The sequence below is a fragment of the Dendropsophus ebraccatus genome, chromosome 1 (assembly GCF_027789765.1).
Source record: "Dendropsophus ebraccatus isolate aDenEbr1 chromosome 1, aDenEbr1.pat, whole genome shotgun sequence".
Lineage (NCBI taxonomy): Eukaryota > Metazoa > Chordata > Amphibia > Anura > Hylidae > Dendropsophus > Dendropsophus ebraccatus.
Genome location: NC_091454.1, coordinates 55,835,959 through 55,858,728, shown reverse-complemented (window position 1 = coordinate 55,858,728; position 22,770 = coordinate 55,835,959). Strand labels below are relative to the sequence as shown.

General features: G+C 42.9%; 1 protein-coding gene across 6 annotated transcripts in view; it reads right to left on the bottom strand.

Moving 5' to 3' along the window:
- PDLIM7 (PDZ and LIM domain 7) overlaps positions 1-22,770 on the bottom strand; it is a 77,959-nt gene that overhangs the window by 17,688 nt on the left and 37,501 nt on the right. For 3 of the 6 annotated variants that reach the window (XM_069971315.1, XM_069971354.1, XM_069971338.1), the window contains one exon: positions 14,883-14,972. The exons of 2 other annotated variants lie outside the window; for them this stretch is intronic. In XM_069971315.1, coding sequence (XP_069827416.1) covers positions 14,883-14,972 — 90 coding nt within the window. Of the gene's footprint in view, positions 1-14,882; positions 14,973-15,135; positions 15,153-22,770 lie in introns of all 6 variants that reach the window. One more of the 6 variants, XM_069971347.1, reaches the window with a different exon arrangement.

The window sequence follows — 22,770 nt, the reverse complement described above, 5'->3', positions numbered from 1 at the left end:
CCTGTTTGGGGGGTATTCTACCTAACAGCAGGATGTCTTTAAGGTGGGAGGGGGGATAACTTACAGAGGACTGCCCGCATGGGAATGAGGGGGCTTACCGGGTATCGCCTACATTGGGTGGAGGGGGTTGAATTTATAGGGAGATACCTACATGGGAATGGGTGGTTTACTAGAGCAGTGATTTTCAACCTTTTTTGAGCCGCAGCACACTTTTTATACTTAAAAAATCCCGGGGCACAGCACCAACCAAAATGGCACAAAATGACACTAAAACAGTACATATTATACATATAGTTAATAATATAGATTCTAAATGTATTTATACTCACTCAGTGTGAAACCTGGGCCTGTTTTCTTCTCCCCCCCCTGTGCTTCTCTCCTGTGCTTCTCTCCACCATACTTCTCCCCCCTACTTCTCTCCTGTGCTTCTCTCCCCCATGCTTCTCTCCTGTGCTTCTCTTCACCATGCTTCTCTCCCCCCTACTTCTCTCCACCATACTTCTCCCCCCTGGTTCTCTCCTGTGCTTCTCTCCCCCATGCTTTTCTCCCGTGCTTCTCTCCCCCATACTTCTTTCCTCCTGCTTCTCTCCACCATACTTCTCCCCTCTACTTCTCTCCTGTGTTTCTCTCCACCATACTTCTCCCACCCTGCTTCTCTCCTGTGCTTCTCTCCCCCATGCTTCTCTCCTGTCCTTATCTCCCCCATGCTTCTCTCCCCCCTGCTTCTCTCCACCAAACTTCTCCCCCCCTGCTTCTCTCCCCCATCCCCATGTTTCTCTCTCCCCTGTTTCTCCCCCATCCTTATGTTTCTCTCCCCCATCCCCAGGTTTCTCCCCCTGTCTCTCCCCCATGCTTCTCTCCCCCATCCCCATGTTTCTCTCCCCCATCCCCAGGTTTCTCTCCCCCCCTTCCTCCTCACCTCCTCCGAGATGGTCGCCGCTGCTGTCCGCCTCACCTACTGGCCGCCCGTAGGGCCCGGACGTGCTCCACGCACCACGCTCCCGCTGATTGGATAGGAGGAGCACACTACAGGCGGCCAGTAGGTGAAGCGGACAGCAGCAGTGGGGCGATCTGCAGGAGCACCATAGTTTGGGGAACTTTCCCCGCGGCACACCCGACCATGTGTCGCGGCACACTAGTGTGCCGCAGCACACTGGTTGAAAATAACTGTACTAGAGGGTGTCTGCATGCATGTTGGAGGAGGTTAATTTACATTGGGTGTCCACACTTATATGGAGGGAGGCTAAATACCACAGGAGATGACTACATTGAGGGGGGGAGGGTGCTACCAGGGGTGTGACTACATGGGTTATAGTACTTACTGGTGGGCTCACTACCTCTGTGTTACTAACAGGGACTTACAGGGATGCCCACCTTCGAGGGACACTAAATAAATATAAGGATACATTGATAAATGCATAATAGAGAGGATAATTATTAATAATTTACTGCAAAGGCCAATTTTCCTTAATTGGGTAGAAGGGGCATGCAGGGCCGTCTTACCCATTGGGCATGGTAGGCGGCTGCCCGGGGGTCCTTGCGTCCTAGGGGGCCCCTGCCCGCTGTCACACGCACGCATCAGGAACCTCAGTGCGTGTCGCTGGGGCTTCCTGTACCAGAAGTCCCGGCCTGGGCGCACACTGAGCTTCCGGATGTGTGCGCTCCCGGAGAATCCCCCGGGGAGCGACGCATCAGCCGGGGGCAGAAGAGGAGAGGAAGCAGCGACGGGGGAGCGCTGGTAGGTGAGTTGGGTGTTTGTTTTTTTTATCTGCTGTGCAGGGGGGAGCCATCTATAAGGGGGAATACGGGGGAGCCATCTATAGGGGGGGATACAGGGGGGAGCCATCTATAGGGGGGGATACAGGGGGGAGCCATCTATAGGGGGGATACAGGGGGGAGCCATCTATGGGGGGGATACAGGGGGGAGCCATCTATAGGGGGGGATACAGGGGGGAGCCATCTGTAGGGGGGGATACAGGGGGGAGCCATCTGTAGGGGGGATACAGGGGGGAGCCATCTGTAGGGGGGGATACAGGGGGGAGCCATCTATAGGGGGGGATACAGGGGGGAGCCATCTATACGAGGGGGGGGGATACAGGGGGGAGCCATCTATAAGGGGGGATACAGGTGGGAGCCATCTATATGAGGGGGGGGATACAGGGGGGAGCCATCTATAGGGGGGGATACAGGGGGGAGCCATCTATACGAGGGGGGGGATACAGGGGGAGCCATCTATAGGGGGAATACGAGGGAGCCATCTATATGGGGGGGATACAGGGGGGAGCCATCTATACGCGGGGGATACAGAGGGGAGCCATCTATAAGGGGGTAATACAGGGGGGAGCCATCTATAAGGGGGTAATACAGGGGGGAGCTATCTATAAGGGGGTAATACAGGAGGAGCCATCTATAAGGGGGTTATACAGGGGGGAGCCATCTATAAGGGGGTAATACAGGGGGAGCCATCTATAAGGGGGGGATACAGGGGGGAGCCATCTATAAGGGGGGGATACAGGGGGAGCCATCTATAAGGGGGGGGATACAGGGGGGAGCCATCTATAAGGGGGTAATACAGGGGGAGCAATCTATAAGGGGCCAATACAGATGTGCAGTGTGTAGAGAGATGAGGATGGTGACAGAGTGTGGAGCCTAATATGTCTGTCTGGCAGATTCTGTGGATTCGTGGCTCGGAGAAGTTCTCATAACGGCACAGGGCAAATGGAAAAGAAGATGAAAAGGGAAGAACTCTGATCAGAGAAGACGTCCCATGTGAGTCACTTGATGTATCTGCACTGTAATGTATATGGTGTATAGAGCCTGTGTAGAGCTGGGTACCTCTATATGACTGGATGAGGTGATAGTGATCTGTGTACAGTGGATTAGTCAGTAGCAGCGGTGGTGTTAGTCAGTATGAGGTGGTAATATTTGTTGCTTGTTATCTGGCATATATGTATAGAGAAGGGCAAAACAACATGTCTCATATAGACAGAGGGGCAACAACATGACTATTATATTATATATGAACCATGTTGTTTCCCTGTATTCTGTATACAGGGAAACAACATGGTTCATATATAATATAATAGTCATGTTGTTGCCCCTCTATATATATGAGACATGTTGTTTTGCCCTTCTCTATATATAAGCCATGTTGTTTCCCTGTATATTGTATTATACAGTATACATACAGGGAGACAACATGGTTCTCATACAATAGTTATGTTGTTGCCCCTCTGTATATATGAGACATGTTGCACTGGTGTGACAATAAACCCTGCAGATTGCTGTTGGAAGTGCTGTCTCCATTGCGTTTTTGGATACTTTGAAGCCAACCTGGTCTGGTTTGGTGAGGCATGCACGCACGGTTATTTTTTGTTTTTGCGCTGCTGAAAGATTGTGTTGTGAATTAAAGTTTATGTTAACAATAATTTGTATTTTTTATTGTACGTAATTGTACTGGCTAGGGGCGGGGTTGCAAAGATGGGGGGGTTTTGATGGCGGCGGCCACGGGGGGTGGGGCCCAATTCGCACCTTTGCCCAGGGGCCCATAATGCTGTTAAGACGGCCCTGGGGGCATGGTTAGCAGGGAGCTCACAATTTCTGAACAGCCCGGGGCCCATGGTACCCTTAATTCACCCCTGCATAGCATGGAGCTGCATTTGGCTGATAGCTGTTGGATATTGTCAGCAAGACACATGCATAACATCTTCTCTGAGGTCCTATAATCCAGCTAGACTATTAAGGGCCTCTTACATAGGCCGATTATATGCTGAACATTATTGCCTTGACTGAACAGCCAACAAATGAGCAGTCGCTCGTTCCATGGCTGATCACTGGGATATGTCCCTAAAATATATCCTTGGTTGTCCACACATCTTTCTGTATAAATAGAGGGTCTGCAGCTAACAATGATCAACTGTAAGTGATGAACAAGCTGGCTGAACAATCAAAGTACTGTGCAATATGCCCATTTAACAACTACGAGATATTCAGCCGTGTACAGCCACAAATGAGTGGCGATCAGTGAGATTGTTGCTCGCTTGGTGTGTGTACAAGGCATGATTAATTAAGCGGCTGGGATGCACTAACATTCGCTGTATTGTTCGTGCAGTCATTGAAATACATTGCTACCAGCAGAACATCTTTTGTTTACACAGAGAAATGTGCGGCCGATTTTACCAGTTGCATATCAGCCGATGAGTGGGCATTTGCTCGCTCATCAATACATCGCTGGCCCATTTACATGACCAATTATTGAGTGAAAGAGCATTCCTAGGCGATGATCAGTCTGTGTAAAAGGACCCTTAGTTTTACCTAAATCAGATAACTGTACATCCCCTTGGGAAAACACTATAATTCCTGGGATGCAAATCAACAGGACTACTGAAGAACAGCATTGTCCCAGCAAACCATCTGACTTTTGATTGCAGCTCTGTACTATAACATAGGTATTAAGAGGGGTACTCCAGGAGGGAGAGTTTTTTAATATTTGCACAGGGCCTTTGAAAATTATCAAGTGCACTTACCTCCCTGGCTCTCGTGGCTCCACTGGCATCTTACCAATCCGTCCTGCTGTTCGTCGCTTCTAGGTCCTGGGACCATGACGCCAATCAGCCACTGAGACAGGACACTGTTGCAGCAGCTGACTGGATGGGCACACTTGCAACGTCACAACACTATGTACCGGAAGCGGCCAAACAGCAGGGTGGATTGGCAAAATACCAGTGGCACCGCAGAAGCCAGTGAGGTAAGTGCACTTTATTATTTTCAATAACCACCTATCCCTGGGCATATATTAAAAAACGCTCCCACCCACAGTACTCCTTTAAATCCCCATTCCCACTATAGAGATTTATCAAGCAGTCATACAATAAGGATGTCCTTTGTTGCCCATAGCAACCACTCTCAACTCAGCTTAGTCTGCATGATGTACATGTAGAAGTGGGCAGGGAAGGTCGAGCAACCCAAGTTTATTGCAGCCCCTTGTAAAAAGCACATTCTGACAATGAGACAAAAGGTTGTTCCGCCCAGTGTAATCTCTGGGAGTCAGTGGGGTATAAGAAGTTGTATGACAAACCAATCCTCTATCAGTATGTAGAGAAGCCTGTGACATAAATAAATAATGTAAAGCCATTTCACGCATGACTGAAGTTGAGGATGGATACAGCGTAAGCCTTATAAATAAAGAGCATGTAGGTGACAGACATCCTTTAAATTAATTTCATAAGACATATGAAATTGTCGTCATTCATTCTTGGCCATGTGTAAATGATGGACCCTTCATTTCTTTTACCTATGAGATGTCCCATGGAATCGCAGGGGTTAATTGCACACCAGCCTGCATCCTCATCAACCAACATCTGTTCAACATCTGTTGGACTTTTGGTCGGGAGGAGTGCGGGGGCAGACACAGGATTACTTCCTAGCAGGAGGATCTGAACACAAAGCCTTCTGCTCTGAGCCTGCCCTCTGTACCAGCTGCCCTGGGCTGAACATAGAAAGGAGAATTCTTTGTCACTGCTGGAACCTTCAAAGAGCCAAAGCTTAACCCCTCTGTTTGGTAAATGTAATTTGAAGATGGTCACATTTATAGAGATAAAGTTACTGAAATGTACAGACCAATTTAAGTTTAAAGTCCTACACATAGCCGATAGAGTTAATAGCTTTCCGACTGTGATGATTCTATAACATTCCCAATTAAACATGTGAAAGTCTCCCTGGAAATGTACAATGCCTGGTTTAACTGAAAACATAGTACAGTTTGTCCATGGTTTGTACTGTTATACTGACACACTAAAAGAAATGGAATCATTATTTTACAGCTTATAGAAATTCCAGCCTCCAAATGTTCAGATCTGTCCATATTATTAGTGGCCATGTCTTACTTTGCAGCTTACATCACTGGTGAGTAACTGCATGTTATCCATTCCAGTTACAGTATAAAGGCTGGACTCCTAAATATCGGGACCATGATGGGACAGGTACAGTCAGGACCCAATCTCTCCCCAGGAACCATGGCAGCAGAAGAAAAAAAAAAGCCAACTGGATGTGCTTCTCTCCTACAAGAAGGATTTAAGTAGAGATGAGCGAACTGGGTTCGGGTTTGAGTCGATCCGAACCCGAATGTTTGGTATTTTATTAGCTGGGGCTGCTGAACTTGGATAAAGCTCTAAGGTTGTCTGGAAAACATGGATACAGCCAATGACTATATCCATGTTTTCCACATAGCCTTAGGGCTTTATCCAACTTCAGCAGCCACCGCTAATCAAATGCCGAATGTTTGGGTTCGGATCGACTCGAGCATGCTCGAGGTTCGCTCATCTCTAGATTTAAGTAAGCCAAGCCATAATCTCTCCCAGAAGGGAAGGATACAGTATATGATGGTTTCCTATCTGTAGCTAGTGTTTTGGGGGCTTTTACCCTTCTGCCACTCCCCTCAAGGAGAATCCGTACCTTATCCATACATCAGCTTTTCTCCAGGATCAGTGATGTCCTGAAGAAATCATCAGTGTGGCATCAGTTTTGCAGATCCACAAGAACGGATAGAAGGGTAATAAAAGGCCACAGGGTGAAGCCTGCGTAGGGCTTGCTAGGCAATGCTTCAGTGAAAGACGGGTGGTGCATCCATGTTTTCTGTTGAAAACAGACCTATTGATTTCTATTGGAGCTTCCATTCTGCAAAAACAGTGCAGCTCCTACTTTTTGGCAGATCAGTGGTCAAAAACTGATGTGTGGATGACCACATTAAAATAAAATGGGTCCTTGAAGGAGGCCTAACCTGCTCTATACCAATAAAGGGTAAGAACCCTGAAAAAATTGTCTACAGATGGTAACTCTCCCTTCTGGGAGAAATACTGGCTTGGCTTAAAGAGGATATCGGGAGAGCAGGAAAGATCCTATATTTTCTGCTCTCCGGACGCTCCACTTCCTCCCTCTGCCAGTCCGTGCTGATACTTCTGCAGACAAGAGAGGGACAGGAGCATGTTTTGGACGCTGTGGGCATTGCATGTGAGAGAAACCACACCTGCATGCAATGTCCAATAGCTGCCAGTGTTGGTAACATTGGGCAGCTATTGCCCGCAACATGTTCCTGTCCCCTCTCATCTGCAAAAGTATAAGTGCAAATAATCACAGGGGGGGGAAGTGGACTGACTGGACAGCAGAAAAGCACATTCCAATATATGGCATCAGATGCATACTCATTCTTTCTTTAAGGTAGGATCTTATTACACGAGCCAATGGGGCCTGATCAATAATGTAAACGATCTACTAGATCAGCGTGCGTTTACTGAGTCTATTACATGGCTCGATGATCGTTTAGCAAGGGCTGCATGGGCATTGTTAGCGATGTCCAAGCAGCCCATGGCCTAAACTGTGTGAAAGCAAAGGGCAAGGAGAAGATCGGGAGCATGCAGGGTTAAGGAGAACAGTTTATTCAATCATTAGCCGTCACCTGCCCATGGTCGACGGACAATGATTTTAGGTCCGGACCTAAAGACACAATCAGCCAATGAATGTTTCATCAGCTGATCATTGCCTCTACTACACGGAGCGATAATCAGCTAAATTGGCTTGATATGGCCTTACTTTGCATATGTTTTCAGATAAAGAGTCTAATTGAAAGGTTTAGTCTGTATCTTGAGCAATCCATGTTTACTGACATGTCAACTCTTCATGGGCCGATCTTTTACCAATGAATATGTGACCTGCTGCCCTGTTATAACAGGCACCCTCGAATACATGTGACTTCTGTGTGTGGCATGAAGAGATATTAATACTATTCAGATGCAAGTTTATTTCTGAACATTTCCTGCCCATGGTGCCTACATCATACATGACTGACTGATTATAGGAAACAAAAGGCTTGTTCTTGCTGTGCATCCGATTGCCAGGTAACAGAGACAGTCTATATGCGCTAACAATGCTGGTGTGATGTACAGAGACGTAAAGCAGGGTTTGCTTGCGTGTCCAATCTACTGACTCAGAGAGTAGAGCAAAGGCAGACAGAAGAGCTTAGTCACAGCAGTTCTATAAATTGGGCTAACGTCATATTCCTCTTTTATTATAAAACAATTTGTTGCCTGAAAGGAGCGGATAGACGGTGGAAATGTATACCCTGCTAGCATTCTGATTCATTCAGATATAGAACCTCAGGCAAAAAGTGCAACTGATTGGCTTTTTTCAGCCTTACAGGATTGTGTTACCTTTTAAGACTGAAACAGAATATCTTCCAAAAGCGTAACCCTACATACAGTACATCACACATAGCATAAAGTAGATCAATCGTGCTGCAAGCCTTAAGGTAAAATACACAATCCAATGTTCTGTAAGCCTATAGCCATTTAGGGGAACTGTAATAAAGCTTTGGGTGGGTGGCTTATTCTTACATTTTTAGGTGGCAGCCATAGCTTTGCTATAGAAGGTGCAGTCACCGGGAGCGGAGTGGCATGGACTTCAAGGACAGCTGGCTGATCCAACTGCTCAGCTAATGAAGTAATGTTAATTCGCTCATCTCTAAGATATATATATATATATATATATATTAATTATTATTATTATTTTTTTCTAGTGTAGTATTGGATTTTGTGGCAATAAAAGACACATTTGAAGGACTGTAAGTGTCAACTGAGACATCCATTCTTCTTGGCTAGGGCCAGATATTGATGTGAATGGTGTGGCATTTTATTACTGTATACACTGCAGAACTGATGCTGTGGATTTTAAAATCAATACAAATAAATGGCTGAACACAGCATCAAATCCACCATGTAAACAGTATTTGTGAGCCTACCCTTAAAGGGGTACTCCAGCGAAAATCTTTTGCTTTCAGATAAACTGGTTTTAGAAAGTTATATAGATTTGTGATTTACTTCTATTTAAAAATCTTCAGTCTTCCAGTACTTATCAGCTGTTGCATGTCCTGCAGGAAGTGGTGCATTCTTTTCAGTCTAAGTGTCCATTTACACAGAAAGATTATTTGACAGATTATCTGCCAAAGATTTGAAGTCAACGCCAGGAATGGATTTGAAAAGAGGAGAAATCTCAGGCTTTCCTTTATGACCTGATCTCTGTTTATATTCTGTTTCTGGCTTTGGCTTCAAATCTTTGGCAGATAATCTTTCTGTGTAAATGGACCCTAACACAGTGCTCCCTGCTGACATCTATGTCCTAGATAGGAACTGTCCAGAGCAGTAGCAAATTTGGTACTTTGTCAGACTGGAAAGAATACACCACCTCCTGCAGGCCATACAGCAGTTAATAAGTACTAGAAGACTGCAGATTGTTAAGTAGCATGAAATTACAAATCTATTTAATTTTCTGAAACCAGTTGATTTGAAAGAAAAAGATTTTCGCCGGAGTACCCCTTTAAAATGTCACGCATGAAAGGGATGGCACCAGCAGAAGTGCAGGTATTAGACATAGCTTTACTGTCCATATATTAGGTAACCAAATTTATTAATAGTGCTGGTACTAAATACATGAAGGAAAAGGAAGGAGAAGCACTATACACTGCATAATGACATGTTATGATGTTTTTTAAGCCTCCACTATGAAAAAATGAGCAAACTTAAAATAAATCACTGTAACAACACAAAATACATCAAATATATTTATTGTATCTGTGCTCCCCCACATATTGCCCAAAAAATAGTTATCTCCCAGTCCCCTCCACAAAATCACTCATGTTATTGGAGCTGATTGCTACGTTTTATCTGCGAATACATGATGGCTTCAGCATATCACCACACTAAGCAAGACAAAAGCTGCCGGACATTGTTATCCCAGTAGGACAAGTCCTTGGGCATTCCATGTATTAGGCAGGAGAAAAAAAAATAACAATGAAGGTAATAAAAGGTGGAAATCCCACAAAGAAAACCCGGCAGTGTGTGCTTATGATAAGAAGAGGGTATTTACAACATTATCCCTTGAAGCATTGTAGTAGCATGTATATTTATTGCTCTTTATACAGTACACTGAAATGGATTGAGATCTACTAGAAGGACAAGCTGTTCTAAGATGTCACACGGCATAAATAATAAGCACACGGTGGAGAAAGGGTTAATGACAGGCAGGTAGGCAGAGATGTGTGATGTATTTACAGATGATGAAGCAGAAAGTTTGCGGACATCATGCAACTAATAGTCTGAGAATGCGCGGCACTGGGAGTGGCTAACATGACAAGAGATATGACATCATTGAGGTGCATCAGCTTCCGTCTCGTCTTTCAAATATTCTTCCCCACCTGGTCCCGTCCTCTCTTCTCTGCTCATGGCTTCACATTAAGGGATGTGGCCGATCTTTCATGGTGCCAGTCACGCAAACGGGTGTAACGGGGGCTCTGGAGTTCTGTGATGAACTTTTCTCTGTGTCATGGGAAGTGGGGAAGGATTGGGGGGGGGGGGGAATTCAAGATGTAGGGGAAAGAAATGAAAATGAGAGGAGAAAGAAAAGGAAGATATGAGATAGAAAAACAGGAAGGCATAGACAAGAACAGCAGACAAAAGCCAGTCCAGAGCTATTGAGCACGCTTTCACATTGTCATCAATGGGCTGGTTTTAATGAGGCCTGGTAGGGGCATGAGAAAAGTGCACTCCACAGTTGGCAGGCTAAAGCCTCCCTCTATTACTACCCAGAAGTCATGGGGATGAAAAATGTAGAATGCAGAGTGATATCTACAGAATCCACAGACACTAGTCATCATCCTACCTGTCAAAGGCGCAAGAGATTGAAATGTTTACATCCACTACTGTTGTTCAAAGATAATCTTCTAAATCCCCACTTTTCATTAGTCAGAACTCAGTAACATATAGCTTCCCTCTTCTGGCTGCCACCTAGAGCCCAAATGAGTCTGGACAGCTGCCTAGCAGCATTGCCTGCCATCAGAGGTGTGGCCTTCTCATAGAGATCACTATGTTCATTTCCTATGTCACTGGTTGCACCTTTCACTATGCACTGCTAGATATAAAAAGCAGCACAGTATTAAGGAAAAAAGTTTATATATACCTTAGGGTGGTAAAAAAAAAGTAAAAAGAAGCCATACTCCCCTCTTTTCTGATCTGTTCCCAGTCCATGCCATTCACTGCTGCTTACTGGTTCCGATAACATCTCATCCCTGCGGAGCTGCTACGGGTCCCTGCCTTAGTCAGTGACTGGTTAAGCAGATAGTTGCTGCAGGGATGATATGTTACAGGAACCTGGAAGAGGAGTAGCAGCAGCAAAGGATTGGGGTTGATGAGCACTGCTTTTTTGTAATTTTACACCACCCCCAGGCATATTATCAATGTAAATTTAACAGCAATGTAGTCAATACAAGTAGCTGGCAAGGGCTATTAAGCAGCCATCTGACATCAGTGCTAAATACTTCCACCAAGGAACATTTTATGTCTTGAAGAGCACCTCAGCTTCAAGTGTCTTTGTTCATGAATGATACATGAATTGTGGAGATTCAACACCATGATGCACTGAACAGGGCACATCATTTGTACTAAGTCTCCCTTCACCACTGCGCAATAACCTCCTTAACTTCATGGACCAGGTCGTACATAATGGAATTCCTATTAGATGTATTTACACTATAATTACCAGACTATGCTCTATACTGAGTTGCTAGTATAATAAATAGTCTGCAGAACTGTCCGTTCCCTTTTGGTTTGCCACCTGAACCCACAAAGCTGGGGCACTCATGTAAGTGAGGAGCAGGGCTAACTGCAGCTACTGCTTTTCCTCTCTGTGCTCCGCAGGTGTTATTTATAGGAGCCAGAGGCTGGTGTTCCACTTAAAAAGGAAATGTTCCTGGAATGTAATTAATACAGTCCAGCTAAACCATAAATTAAAGATCTGATATAGACATAAAATGGTAACTAGTAATCACTCCACATACTAAGGAAACCTCTCTCTTTTCTGCATAGTGTGTGCCGCAATATAGGTAAGAAGGTTACCACATGTTTACAGGCCCACGTATAGAGCTATTTTAGTTTTTCTGCCATGTGTCAAACTGCAATAGGAATATTATGACCAAAAAAAAAAAAAATATCTAATGCAATAAGAATAATGGCATAACTGTGACTACATAGATGTATGCTTCCACTTAGTCTTCACCCTCCTAACTAAATGGCTATCTCAAAGTAAATGTCCTTTGCAGCATCATTAAAAGTGTGACTGGCAGCGCCATTTTTAGCAGTAGCTTCACTTTTGGAAAGCCCATCTGTCACTGATGTACATGTATAGTAGAAGCGGTCATAAATATTCTATCCTAGAACTCAGCCTACAGACAACATTATGTTTCATAAAATCTACTGGACAAGCTTTACTTGTAAATAGCATTTTTCACCAGTTTAACCCTCTACAGGCTCTGTTTAAATGTCAGCCAAGCTCCAGAGTGGAGATTCTGCTTTCCTACACCTCTGTAGTAAACCCTCAAAAGTAGCAGCAGGATGGAAGACATTATAGAGTTAATCAAAGAAGAATGTGTGTTTATTCCAGTTCTATTTCTAGCTTTCTATCTCTACCTACACTGTCTAAAGACTTCTATGAGCAGTGCAACTGATCTCTCAGTGAAGCAGAAAGTCTGTATACTTGCTGCTCTACATAGTGACGGATTAGAAGGAGGTGGGGAAAACAGCCTCATAAGAAGTAATCCCTTGCCTCTAAGAAGATATGTTACAAAGTTTCTTTTATTTGCTTATATTATTTACAATGCACAGTTGATTGTAATGAGTGTTGTTATAGTAATTAAATGGTATGAGAGGCACTCCGGTACAGATACAGCCTATTCACTTAGTGGCTGCAGCATGTGATGGATGCTTACCTCGTCCTTTTCATGTGCTCATCATCGGGGTCTTGCACTGCAATCAGTGACAGAACAGGAAGGAATAGGAAGAAAAATAGAGAAAATATGAGAGGAACTGAGAAAAAGAAAGGAAAACGCTATGCAAGGAGAATAAGCAGACACTGGTAGACTGTTTTCTTGTTGTGTCCGATGTGTAAGCACAAATTGTATGGCCCTACCTATGCTTCAACATTGAAACATACTCCAAGTGTACTCTGCACAGTCATGTGACAATACATATATATCAGAATATTCCATCACTGGGGATTTTTCTGTTCTAGATTTAAACTCCTTTTTCATATAGCATGATATAGCAGTTGTTTTATACTATACATTCTTACCATGGCAGATAGTTTATACCTTCAAAATACTATTTCTTTTTTTTTGCAATTTGATTTCCATAAAAAAAACTGTAAAAATGGTCCTTTCCTTAGTTTTAATGAACTTTTAGCAACAATTTTAAAAAGGAATCTGTCTTGCATGACCAAGAAAAATGTTTGATGTTCCGGCCGTGACATGGGAAGTATCCACAAGGCTTTTCTTGTTTTGTGCATGGAGCTCCCTATATTGCATTTCCTAAAACCCCTTTCTTTTAGCTACGATTGAAATCTCTAGCATCCAATCAGAAGACTGGTTGATCTGCCAATCTTAGCTAAGGGCAGGGGCCTGGACACTTCAACTGTAGAGCAATATGGATATGTGAGCTGGTAAACCTAACACCCAGTTCTTGATTTTAAATTTTTATCATAAAATGAAAGAAAAAAAATATATATTCCCAATAAGCCGAATTTCTATTCTTCACTTCCAGTACTCTTATTGCAGCCAGCAGTGTAAAACCAATATTTTCAGTCTGGCTTCATAGGGAGATGTATAAGGCTATATATATATATGTAGCAAAATTGTTGCTAAAAGTTCATTAAAACTAAGGAAAGGACCATTTTATATATATATATATATATATATATATATATATATATATATATATATATATATATATATATTTTTTTTTTTATTATTATTTATATTAAATTATTTATACTAAAATTTTATTTTCCACTAATCATCATATATGGAAGAGCCATATCTGTATATTGGTGTACCCAGTACAGGCTAGAGGAGAAATATGTATACATCCACAGTTCCCTGACAGGGCCATAACAGTTGGAATGCCAAGATGGCTTATGTACACGATGATGTAGAATATAATAAGATTTCATCAGTATATCTGTATAGGTATGTGTCAGTATGTATATACATACTCTCGGAAACATATGGACAGAAGTACGAAAAACTGGTATTTTACACGCCAGTCTTAGTTATTCTGTGAAGTATATTGGTACACTCCCCTGAATAAATTTGTGAGATCTGTGGCTAAACGTTAATCAAAGACTTAGATTTCAGCTACGATTGATGCCATTTCTGAGGCATACATTATAGTAAATCTGCTGTAATATGACAGCCAATGGCCTTATTTACTAAGCTCAGGCCACTTTTTTAACAAAACTGGCATGTGCAACTCAGTAACCAAATGAAATAAAATAAAAAGTACTATTACTACTTTATTCCAATGTATATTAACCCACATTAAGTAGTGTTTAAATCTAGGAGCAGTTCTAAAAGTAGGTTCTGGAGTATGATGAAGTGGTTCAAAAAGATTGACAATTCTGATCATATATTGAGATCTGCACTGAAAGAACTAGAAACTGGCTTGGTTAAGGGGAACATCTATGCAGCTCAACTTACTGAAATCTGTGCCAGTGAGCTGTGCCAAGATACGGAAGGAACGGGACTGAGTGGTCCCTGTACGAGGTTTCCAGTCCTCAGTGTCCTCCATCAGCCTCTTTTTACTGGAGTCATTGGGGAGGAAAGCAGGCTGAGTATCCATCCTAAGAGAGTGTCTGGTACAGGAAAGAACAGTGGAATGGACAGGCAGAAGGACAAAGACACAGGTAGGGATGAAAGGAGGACAGAGTTACTTAAAAGAAACAGACACCTTCATACAATAAGGTGGAGACTGCAGCACCTGCATGATTAGAAACTGTGATGCACTTACGGATCGTCTAAGAAAAAAGCGTTGAGAGAGGATTGGGTCAATCCGTTTAAGGCCTGGGACACGTTCTCCTCTTTGGGTTTTTTGGCAACCCTGTGAGAGTGAAGAAGGTACGTGCTCAGATTGTATAACACTGCAGGAGACTGCACTCATAGCACACCAAGCCTTATTCACCATGCAAGGGTGGGACGTAACTAAAATATAAACTACACCAAAAGTACACAAAACACACACAGCAAGAAGAATGCTTACTGACTTTTCTATAGTTTCCACCTGCAATGCAAAGAGAAGGACAACAAGGGAAAGGAAAAGAGAATTGTACAGTTTTAATTCCAGAACAGACTTTTTGTTTGTAATTATTTCATGTATCATTACATTTGCACACATTAAACAAAGTTCCTTAGGGCTCGGCCACACTAGCGTTTTTCTTTGTTTCTAACGGATCCGTCTATATTAATTAAACGGATGAGCATAAACTGATGAGCAGACTGATGCAAACTGATTGCAAAATGTTCATCTTTTTTAATGGTCCGTTTGTATTTTGGCTTAAAAAAACTGACTTTTGTACATCAGTTTGCATCCGTTTGCATCAGTCAGCATCCGTTTTTCTATCCGTTTATTTTTCTTCTTTGGTTTCTTGCTGCTTCTGCGCATGCTCAGTGCAAAAACGGATAGAAAAAAACGGATGTGAACGGAAATACCTTCCGTTTTAGATCCGTCCTCATTGACTACAATGTAAAAAAAACCGGAAGTGCACTTTCCGTTCGTGATCCGTTTTTTTAAGCGGAAAGAAAAATACTGCAAACACTATTTTTTCTTCCATTCAAAAAAACGGATCTTGAACGGATTGTATGCAAACGGAGCACAATTAGGGCAAACGAAGCACACTAAAATAGCATGGGAATCTGTGGGGATTTTAACGGATCCGACAGTTTCCGTTTTGCTTACTCCAAAACGGAAAAGGTAGACGGAATGGTGCCGGATGGTCAAACGCTGATGTGAACGTAGCCTTACATAGTTATAGCTGTAGGGCTCATCACCTTACAAACAGGACAATGCAAATTATGACTGGTTTATACTGGATAAGGCCACGTCCTCAGAAACAGGTGCATATAAACTATATGTAATCTAACCATTCTACAGCCCCTCTATTTGCATTCTATAGCGTTTCTAATGCACAGCACACTGAGAAGCCCCCATCACACATACACATCTACAATTCCCAAGAGTATCTGCAGCAAGATCTGCTTGTGGTCATCTACAACAAGACATCCTATTTATGTCCTCCTCCCCCTCTATCCTCTACACTTATAGACTGGAGCTGAGCCTTCTGTCCTTCCCAGCTCTGCAGAACAATTATTTTCCTAAATAAACATCAATTTCCACACTTGGTCTAAAATGGACAGCGCCCCCCTGTGCCTTTAAGTAGCAATGTGCTGAGAGCATCTGCCCAGCATCCTTGCACAACAGTGACGGCTGTGATCTACATAAAGTCTACACCATATAGTGAGTGATCTGCTCAGAAGGAGGAAATACCAGTCAGCTTTTCTAGATTACTACAGTCCAGTATCTATATAAATAATATAAAATACCTGCCTGGATGGAAGGATGTGACCAGCTCCAATACGCAGAAAGCTTCTGTCACTGATCCTTCAGTCTACCAGGCCCAATATAGCCCCGGGTCAAATTACTCCAGCCCTAGTAAGGCTCTGGCAAGAGGTCCCAGTACAGCCCCCCACCCCTAATACACTGATCAGAACACAGAGAGGAGGGGTGCAGGAGCCTTGCCTCCAATTACACTGCAACTCATACAGTAAACAAGACAGCTTCCAGCAGGAGGATAGTTATGGGACACAGCCTGGAAGCTGCCTAGCAAAATAGACAATTCCCTAGCCTTTTAGCAGACCAGGGAGCAAACAGGTCAATTATGAAACAAGTTGCTCTTTTCTTATTGTTATTGCAATGTTAAACGGTAACCAAATGCAAAACACAAAACCATTAGTGCCCCCTAGTGGCAGACATGTAACATACCTTGTTTAATATGAGCAAGAATCACTTTTCTAAAGTTTGATGGACATTTACTTTAGCTAGATTTTACTGACAATCCAAACAGAAACACTCAAAGGGCCGGGACACCATATGCTCAAAGAATTGCTCCCTGTTCCATGTGTGTTCATCTCTCATTGACAATTGTCATTTATGTATCCTCTTCTCCCATTGACACAAGTCTCACTGTCACTGATGGTGGAGGATTCAATCTTAGCCTTAGCCAGTTTTGGTCTGTTTTTCAGCCTCATCACTAGGACAGAACTATTTCAATAAAGGTGGCCATACACATTAGATAAAAATAAGTTGATGGCTGAACAACTGTTGAATCAACAATCATTTTTAGGGACTCAACCATACACATTTAAAGGCCATATTCCACGGAACGAATGGCCGTATTCGGCAGTTACGGACGATAATCGTCCTGTGGAATAGAAGGCAACGATCAGCATCAGGCAACATGTTGAAAGAAAAACGACTCATACAGCAACTATCTGTTGCCGTCACTCCGTGGAATAGGAACGGCGGCAGCAGACTGCTGCTGTATGCTATGGGCTGCCCAGACTATCTAGCGATCACCCGGGAGCCCCCATGCACCTCCCCGCTGCCCCTCCCGCACTCACCAGCTCGCTGCTTCCGCTATTCCACGCGGCAGCAGCAAGCTGGTGAGTGCGGGAGGGGCAGCTGCCCGGGTGAACAGCAGGAAACAGCTCTCGTTTGCTCCTCTCCGTTGGCCCGTGGAATGATCATCCGCCAATATCGTCCGTAACGGCCAATAGTAGTCCTGTGGAATAGAAGGCAATGATCAGCCGACATAATTCATGTTGGCTGATCGTTGAAAAACCAACGACTCATATGGCAGTGATCTGCTGCTGCTGAACCGTGGAATAGGAGCGCTGCTATATGCTATGGGCTGCCCAGACGATCAGCGATCACCCGGGTGGCCCCCCTGCACCTCCCCGCGGCGGCAGTGAGCAGGGAAAGAGGAGCAAACAAGCACTGACAGTGCTCGTTTGCTCCTCCAGTGGGCCCGTGAAATAGGGTCTTTAGATGCAGCCCTAGGAAGTCCTGTACAGCCCATGACTGTATCCATGTTTTCCAGGCACCCGTAGGGCTGCATCCAATTTTTTTTTTTGCCACTGATAATAAAATGCTGAGCGTTCATGGTTTGGACGAACCCAAGCTTGTTTGAGGGTAGCTCATCTCTATTGGCCATACATGATCAATGATACCGGATGAACGATATTTCTGAGAACCTTCTGAGAACATTCTTTCCTGAAAGATCGGTTGGAGACGGAAGACATTTTTTGAATGAAAGAACTTTTGACTGGCTAAAGAAGTTTTTACATAGCAATACCTAAAATAAGGAAGAAATCCACTAGTAAATATAATAGTCAGCAGCTACTGTGAAAGATCTAAGGAAATAAAAAAGTAAAGCTAGCTATATAATACACTTGATAAATACTGCCTGCAATGGTCAGTCGATATATATATATATGGCCAACCACCTTTTTAGCCGACAGCAGTCAACCATTGACATAAACTTTCCATACAATCATTGGATACTATTACAGCTAATTGTTTTGTAATGTGTACAGCCACCTTTACTTATGTCGTAGTCAGCAGTGTGTTGTGTTGACATCTTTGCCTACTCTTGGCAGAACATAACATGTTTTACACTGTCCCGGCTATGATTGCAGAGACATGGGGCATACCTAGTGGAAAGTATAAATATATTTAGCATGTAATAAACACGGATCATGTTGCCTTGCTATGCATGATGTCTGCACTGTACCCTGCTTTACGTCACATATACAAGAAAGACAATGACAGCAGAATGTTTGCAGCCAACAGATTGAATAATAAGCTGAACTGAAAAGAAATGTGAAGCTCCCACACACAGGTAGCTGCAATGAGAGAACAGTGCCATCTGCTGGATATAAGCAGCATCACAGCAGTACTGTGATCCCAGCATTTTCCCACACTCAAAATACTCATTTTAAAGATCATCCTTCATGTGCAAGAAGTAAATGTCAAAAACTTTTTTCAAATAAAAAATATGTACATAGTTTCAAATAGCAGTGTTAGGCTGGTGGTCTTTGTGTTAGGCTTGTGGTCCTCATATTGCAACCAAAACCAGGAGTGGATTAAAAACACAGAAAGGATCTGTTCACACAATGTTGAAATTGAGTGGATGGCCGCCATATAACAGTAAATAACGGCCATTATTTCAATATAACAGCCGTTGTTCTAAAATAACAGCAAATATTTGCCATTAAATGGCGGCCATCCACTCAATTTCAACATTGTGTGAACAGATCCTTTCTGTGTTTTCAATCCACTCCTGGTTTTGGTTGCAATATGAGGACCACAATACTGACTGAAATATACGTAGTGTGAACCCAGCCTTACACTGAAAGTGTCAGAGGATCTTTACCTCTAATCACTTATTTGTACATGTGATATTGATGGCATACTTCTTATTATGCATCCTTTGCTTGTCACACATTTTCCTTTCCTAAATAAGCAGAACTGTTTATCTGGGTTTTTTTCAATAGGGGGTACCAAGTACTATTCCTTAGTGTTCATGCACACACAGTTTTATTGTCCTCATCTTGGCTAAATCCTCAGTAACACAATGTTTGGCAGAGTTGTGCTAGCAGTATGTCACTCCTTTAGATGGACATGTGCTGAGGAAATGTGAGACATGAAAATAGTAGAGGCGTACTGCAAAGCCCAGAAATGTGGTGCCAAAGGGGACATGTGGGATGTATTACAGTACGAGTGGGTAAGATTTTAACATGTCATCAACTTGCAGAATCTGTGTGGAAACAGATTTTAAGTGTGCACCATGTTTATGTTGTGAATACACTGCAGATGTGTTTTGGATTTTTCCCATTGACTTCAAATTTTGAAATAAAACCACCATACAATGTATTGTTTGCAGACTTAATATTTATCTAGATTTGCAGCAACTGGGACACCTTGTACCCAACACTGCAGACATTTACAAAAACAAAAACTGTGGAGCACTTTCAGCAATAGTATGTGGGGTTATGATGTCTTAACATTTTTCATGCCATTTGGGCTAACATGGGCTTGTCCCTGCAATACCTTGCCTTACATAGGGACGCAGACCCACTTAAAAAGAATCTGTCCCCCCCGTACCAGGTATAGAGCTTCAGACACTGGCAGACAGGTGATAAGGAGATAAAACAAGTGATGCCTTTGTCTTTGCTGATGGTCATTTGCACAGTTATAAAATCACATTTTTCTTTTCCTTGAAAGCTGAAGTGCCACAAAAGAGATTCCGAGCCAATACTATGCACACCTCCTCCCCAATCTCTCAGTCAAGACAGGAAGAGTGTGGGAGGGAAGAGGCGTGCATGCTGTGGCTCAGCATCACTTCTGTGGCACTTAATCTTTATATCTCTGCAAATGGCCATCAGCAAAGACAAAAGGTATCATTGGTTTTCTCTCCCTATCACCTATCTGCCCGTGTCTGCAGCTCAGTACCTGCAACAGACCTGACAGATTCCATTTAAATTATTTCAACCTCCCATGTCTTGCAGCTAGGGTGTCTGCAACTGGCCCTGTTATTCCTATTACTTGAACACATTTGCAATGTACAGCAATGTGCAGGGTACTGCCTCCTTGTACATATACACACACACACACACACACACACACACATTTATATATTATATATATCTTTTTTCTCCTTTACAAGCAGCTGGACTTTAGCTTATGCATACGTACAAGACCTATAAATGTCCAACACTCTGGAACCTAATCCCTTTCTAACCCAAGAGGGTGATGGCTATTGAAAATGAATATACTCCAATGGAATTGTCGGGGATAATAGTTATCAGATTTACAAACAGAAATCAGATGGTTTTAATTCCTTCCCAATTGGCAGCTTAAAGGAGATTAAACAGCTGTATTGCAAATGGGAAAACCGCATATTACAGCAAATTTCTCTAAGTGTACTTACTAATGTTACATTGTTGACATGTATTCCATTTCCTACACACTTCTTCACATATGATATTGTGTAGACAACCAGATGTGTACAAGTGTTCCGTTCCTGGCGTACAGGGAGGCATGCTATACTGCTAGGAGAATTCTTAGAATGTGATCTCACTGCAGCAGTCGGTTATGTAAGCCTCGCTGGAAGATTTTCTCTCAGAATCCTATTTGTAGCACATTTTCTTGCTGAATGGCGACAGCAGGGAAGTCGCAGGATGTTTACAGAGGGTTAAGTACTGTGTTTTTTGTGACACACCGCCATGTCCTTACTGACAGCTTCTTGCATTACCAAAAAAGATTACTGTTGGGATGGCGCCATACCGTGGCATTAGCAGAAATATGAGCATCATATTACAGTAGCATGTAAGACTCAATGTGCATCAAGATTCATTAGCAAAACCCTTGCAAAGTGGTGCATCTAGTCATTCAGTTACATGGATTAACACAACATGAAATCCATTGTTTCATGTGGCTTTTTCCTATTTATTCTATGTACTCTTATTTTTATCCTTTTTAGTCTTTAAAAACATGTACATATAATGAATACAGTATGACAGACAAAAAAGCCAGGGCAAACAAAGTGTTAACCAACAAAACACAGTAATCACTGAACTCAAGGAGAACAGCGAAAAAAATTCCAATGAAGTACTCAATCAAGAGTCTCCACTGATGCCCCCAAAAATTTAAATATGCAAAACAAGAGTCCGTGGAGCCTCAGTTACGAGTCTCAAAACACGGGATAGCCAGATATCTCTAGCCTGTTGCCAACGGGGTGCCTCCAAGATGGGGAGAGCACCACACCACCCTGATAAATAACCCCTTAAGTCCCACTCGGTTGCGAGTATTGGAACATAGACAGGGAAACAACAGGGTGGCCCCGTGTTTTGAGACTCAAACAAAGTGTTAAAAAGAACAAAACACAATAGTAGATTAATACTAAACAATCATATTTCTCATTAAAGGGTTTAAATTGCTCCTTACCACCCCAACAATAATAAAAAGCATTTGTGACTCAAAATACAGTAAATTTAGACCTTAGAGCTAGTGTAAATTAACAATAATTGCTAACACTTTTTGGTATACATAAAGGGGGACATTTATCATTGCACCTTTTTTTGTGAATATTTTTATCACTGTGCGCTGGTTTATATGTTTGCAGCCTAGTAAGGTATTTATGAACATTCACATGTTGGTTCATAAATCGCCTGCCATAGCTTCCCTGGCGCTGTGCATTTTACAGCAGGTATTCATGAATTGACCTTGGTTAGAAAAGTTCCGCTACCCAGGGACTGGAGTACAGATGCGAACGAAAATGGGAAAATTTGCACGATAACGATCGAATTCGAACGATAATCGTACGTGTAAACACTGCGAACGATTAAGCGACGAGCGATAAATCGTTCATTTTGATCTTTCAACATGTTCTAAAATTGTCGTCAGTCGTTCGCAAAAAATTCGCAGATCGTTCCGTCTAAACAGTCGCTCACTGATTTACCCTATGTGTGAGATAGGCTTAAGCAATCGCAAAAGATTTTTCCGTACGATGTATCGTTTCGTCTAAACGCTGATCGTTATAAAAAACACATTGTTCATTCAAAATCGTTAATGGTGCTAATTATCGCTCCGTCTAAAAGGACCATGAGAATATTCTTACGGATAACCACGCCCACAAATGTCAAGAAGGCAAAAAACTAGAGTAAGCTGTCATATTCACACATACACCGAGCAACAATGTTTACTAAATCTGTCGAAGTTCTGTCGACATCACGCATACGCCAAAAAATGCTAAGGAGCACAAGGTATACTGCTTGATACA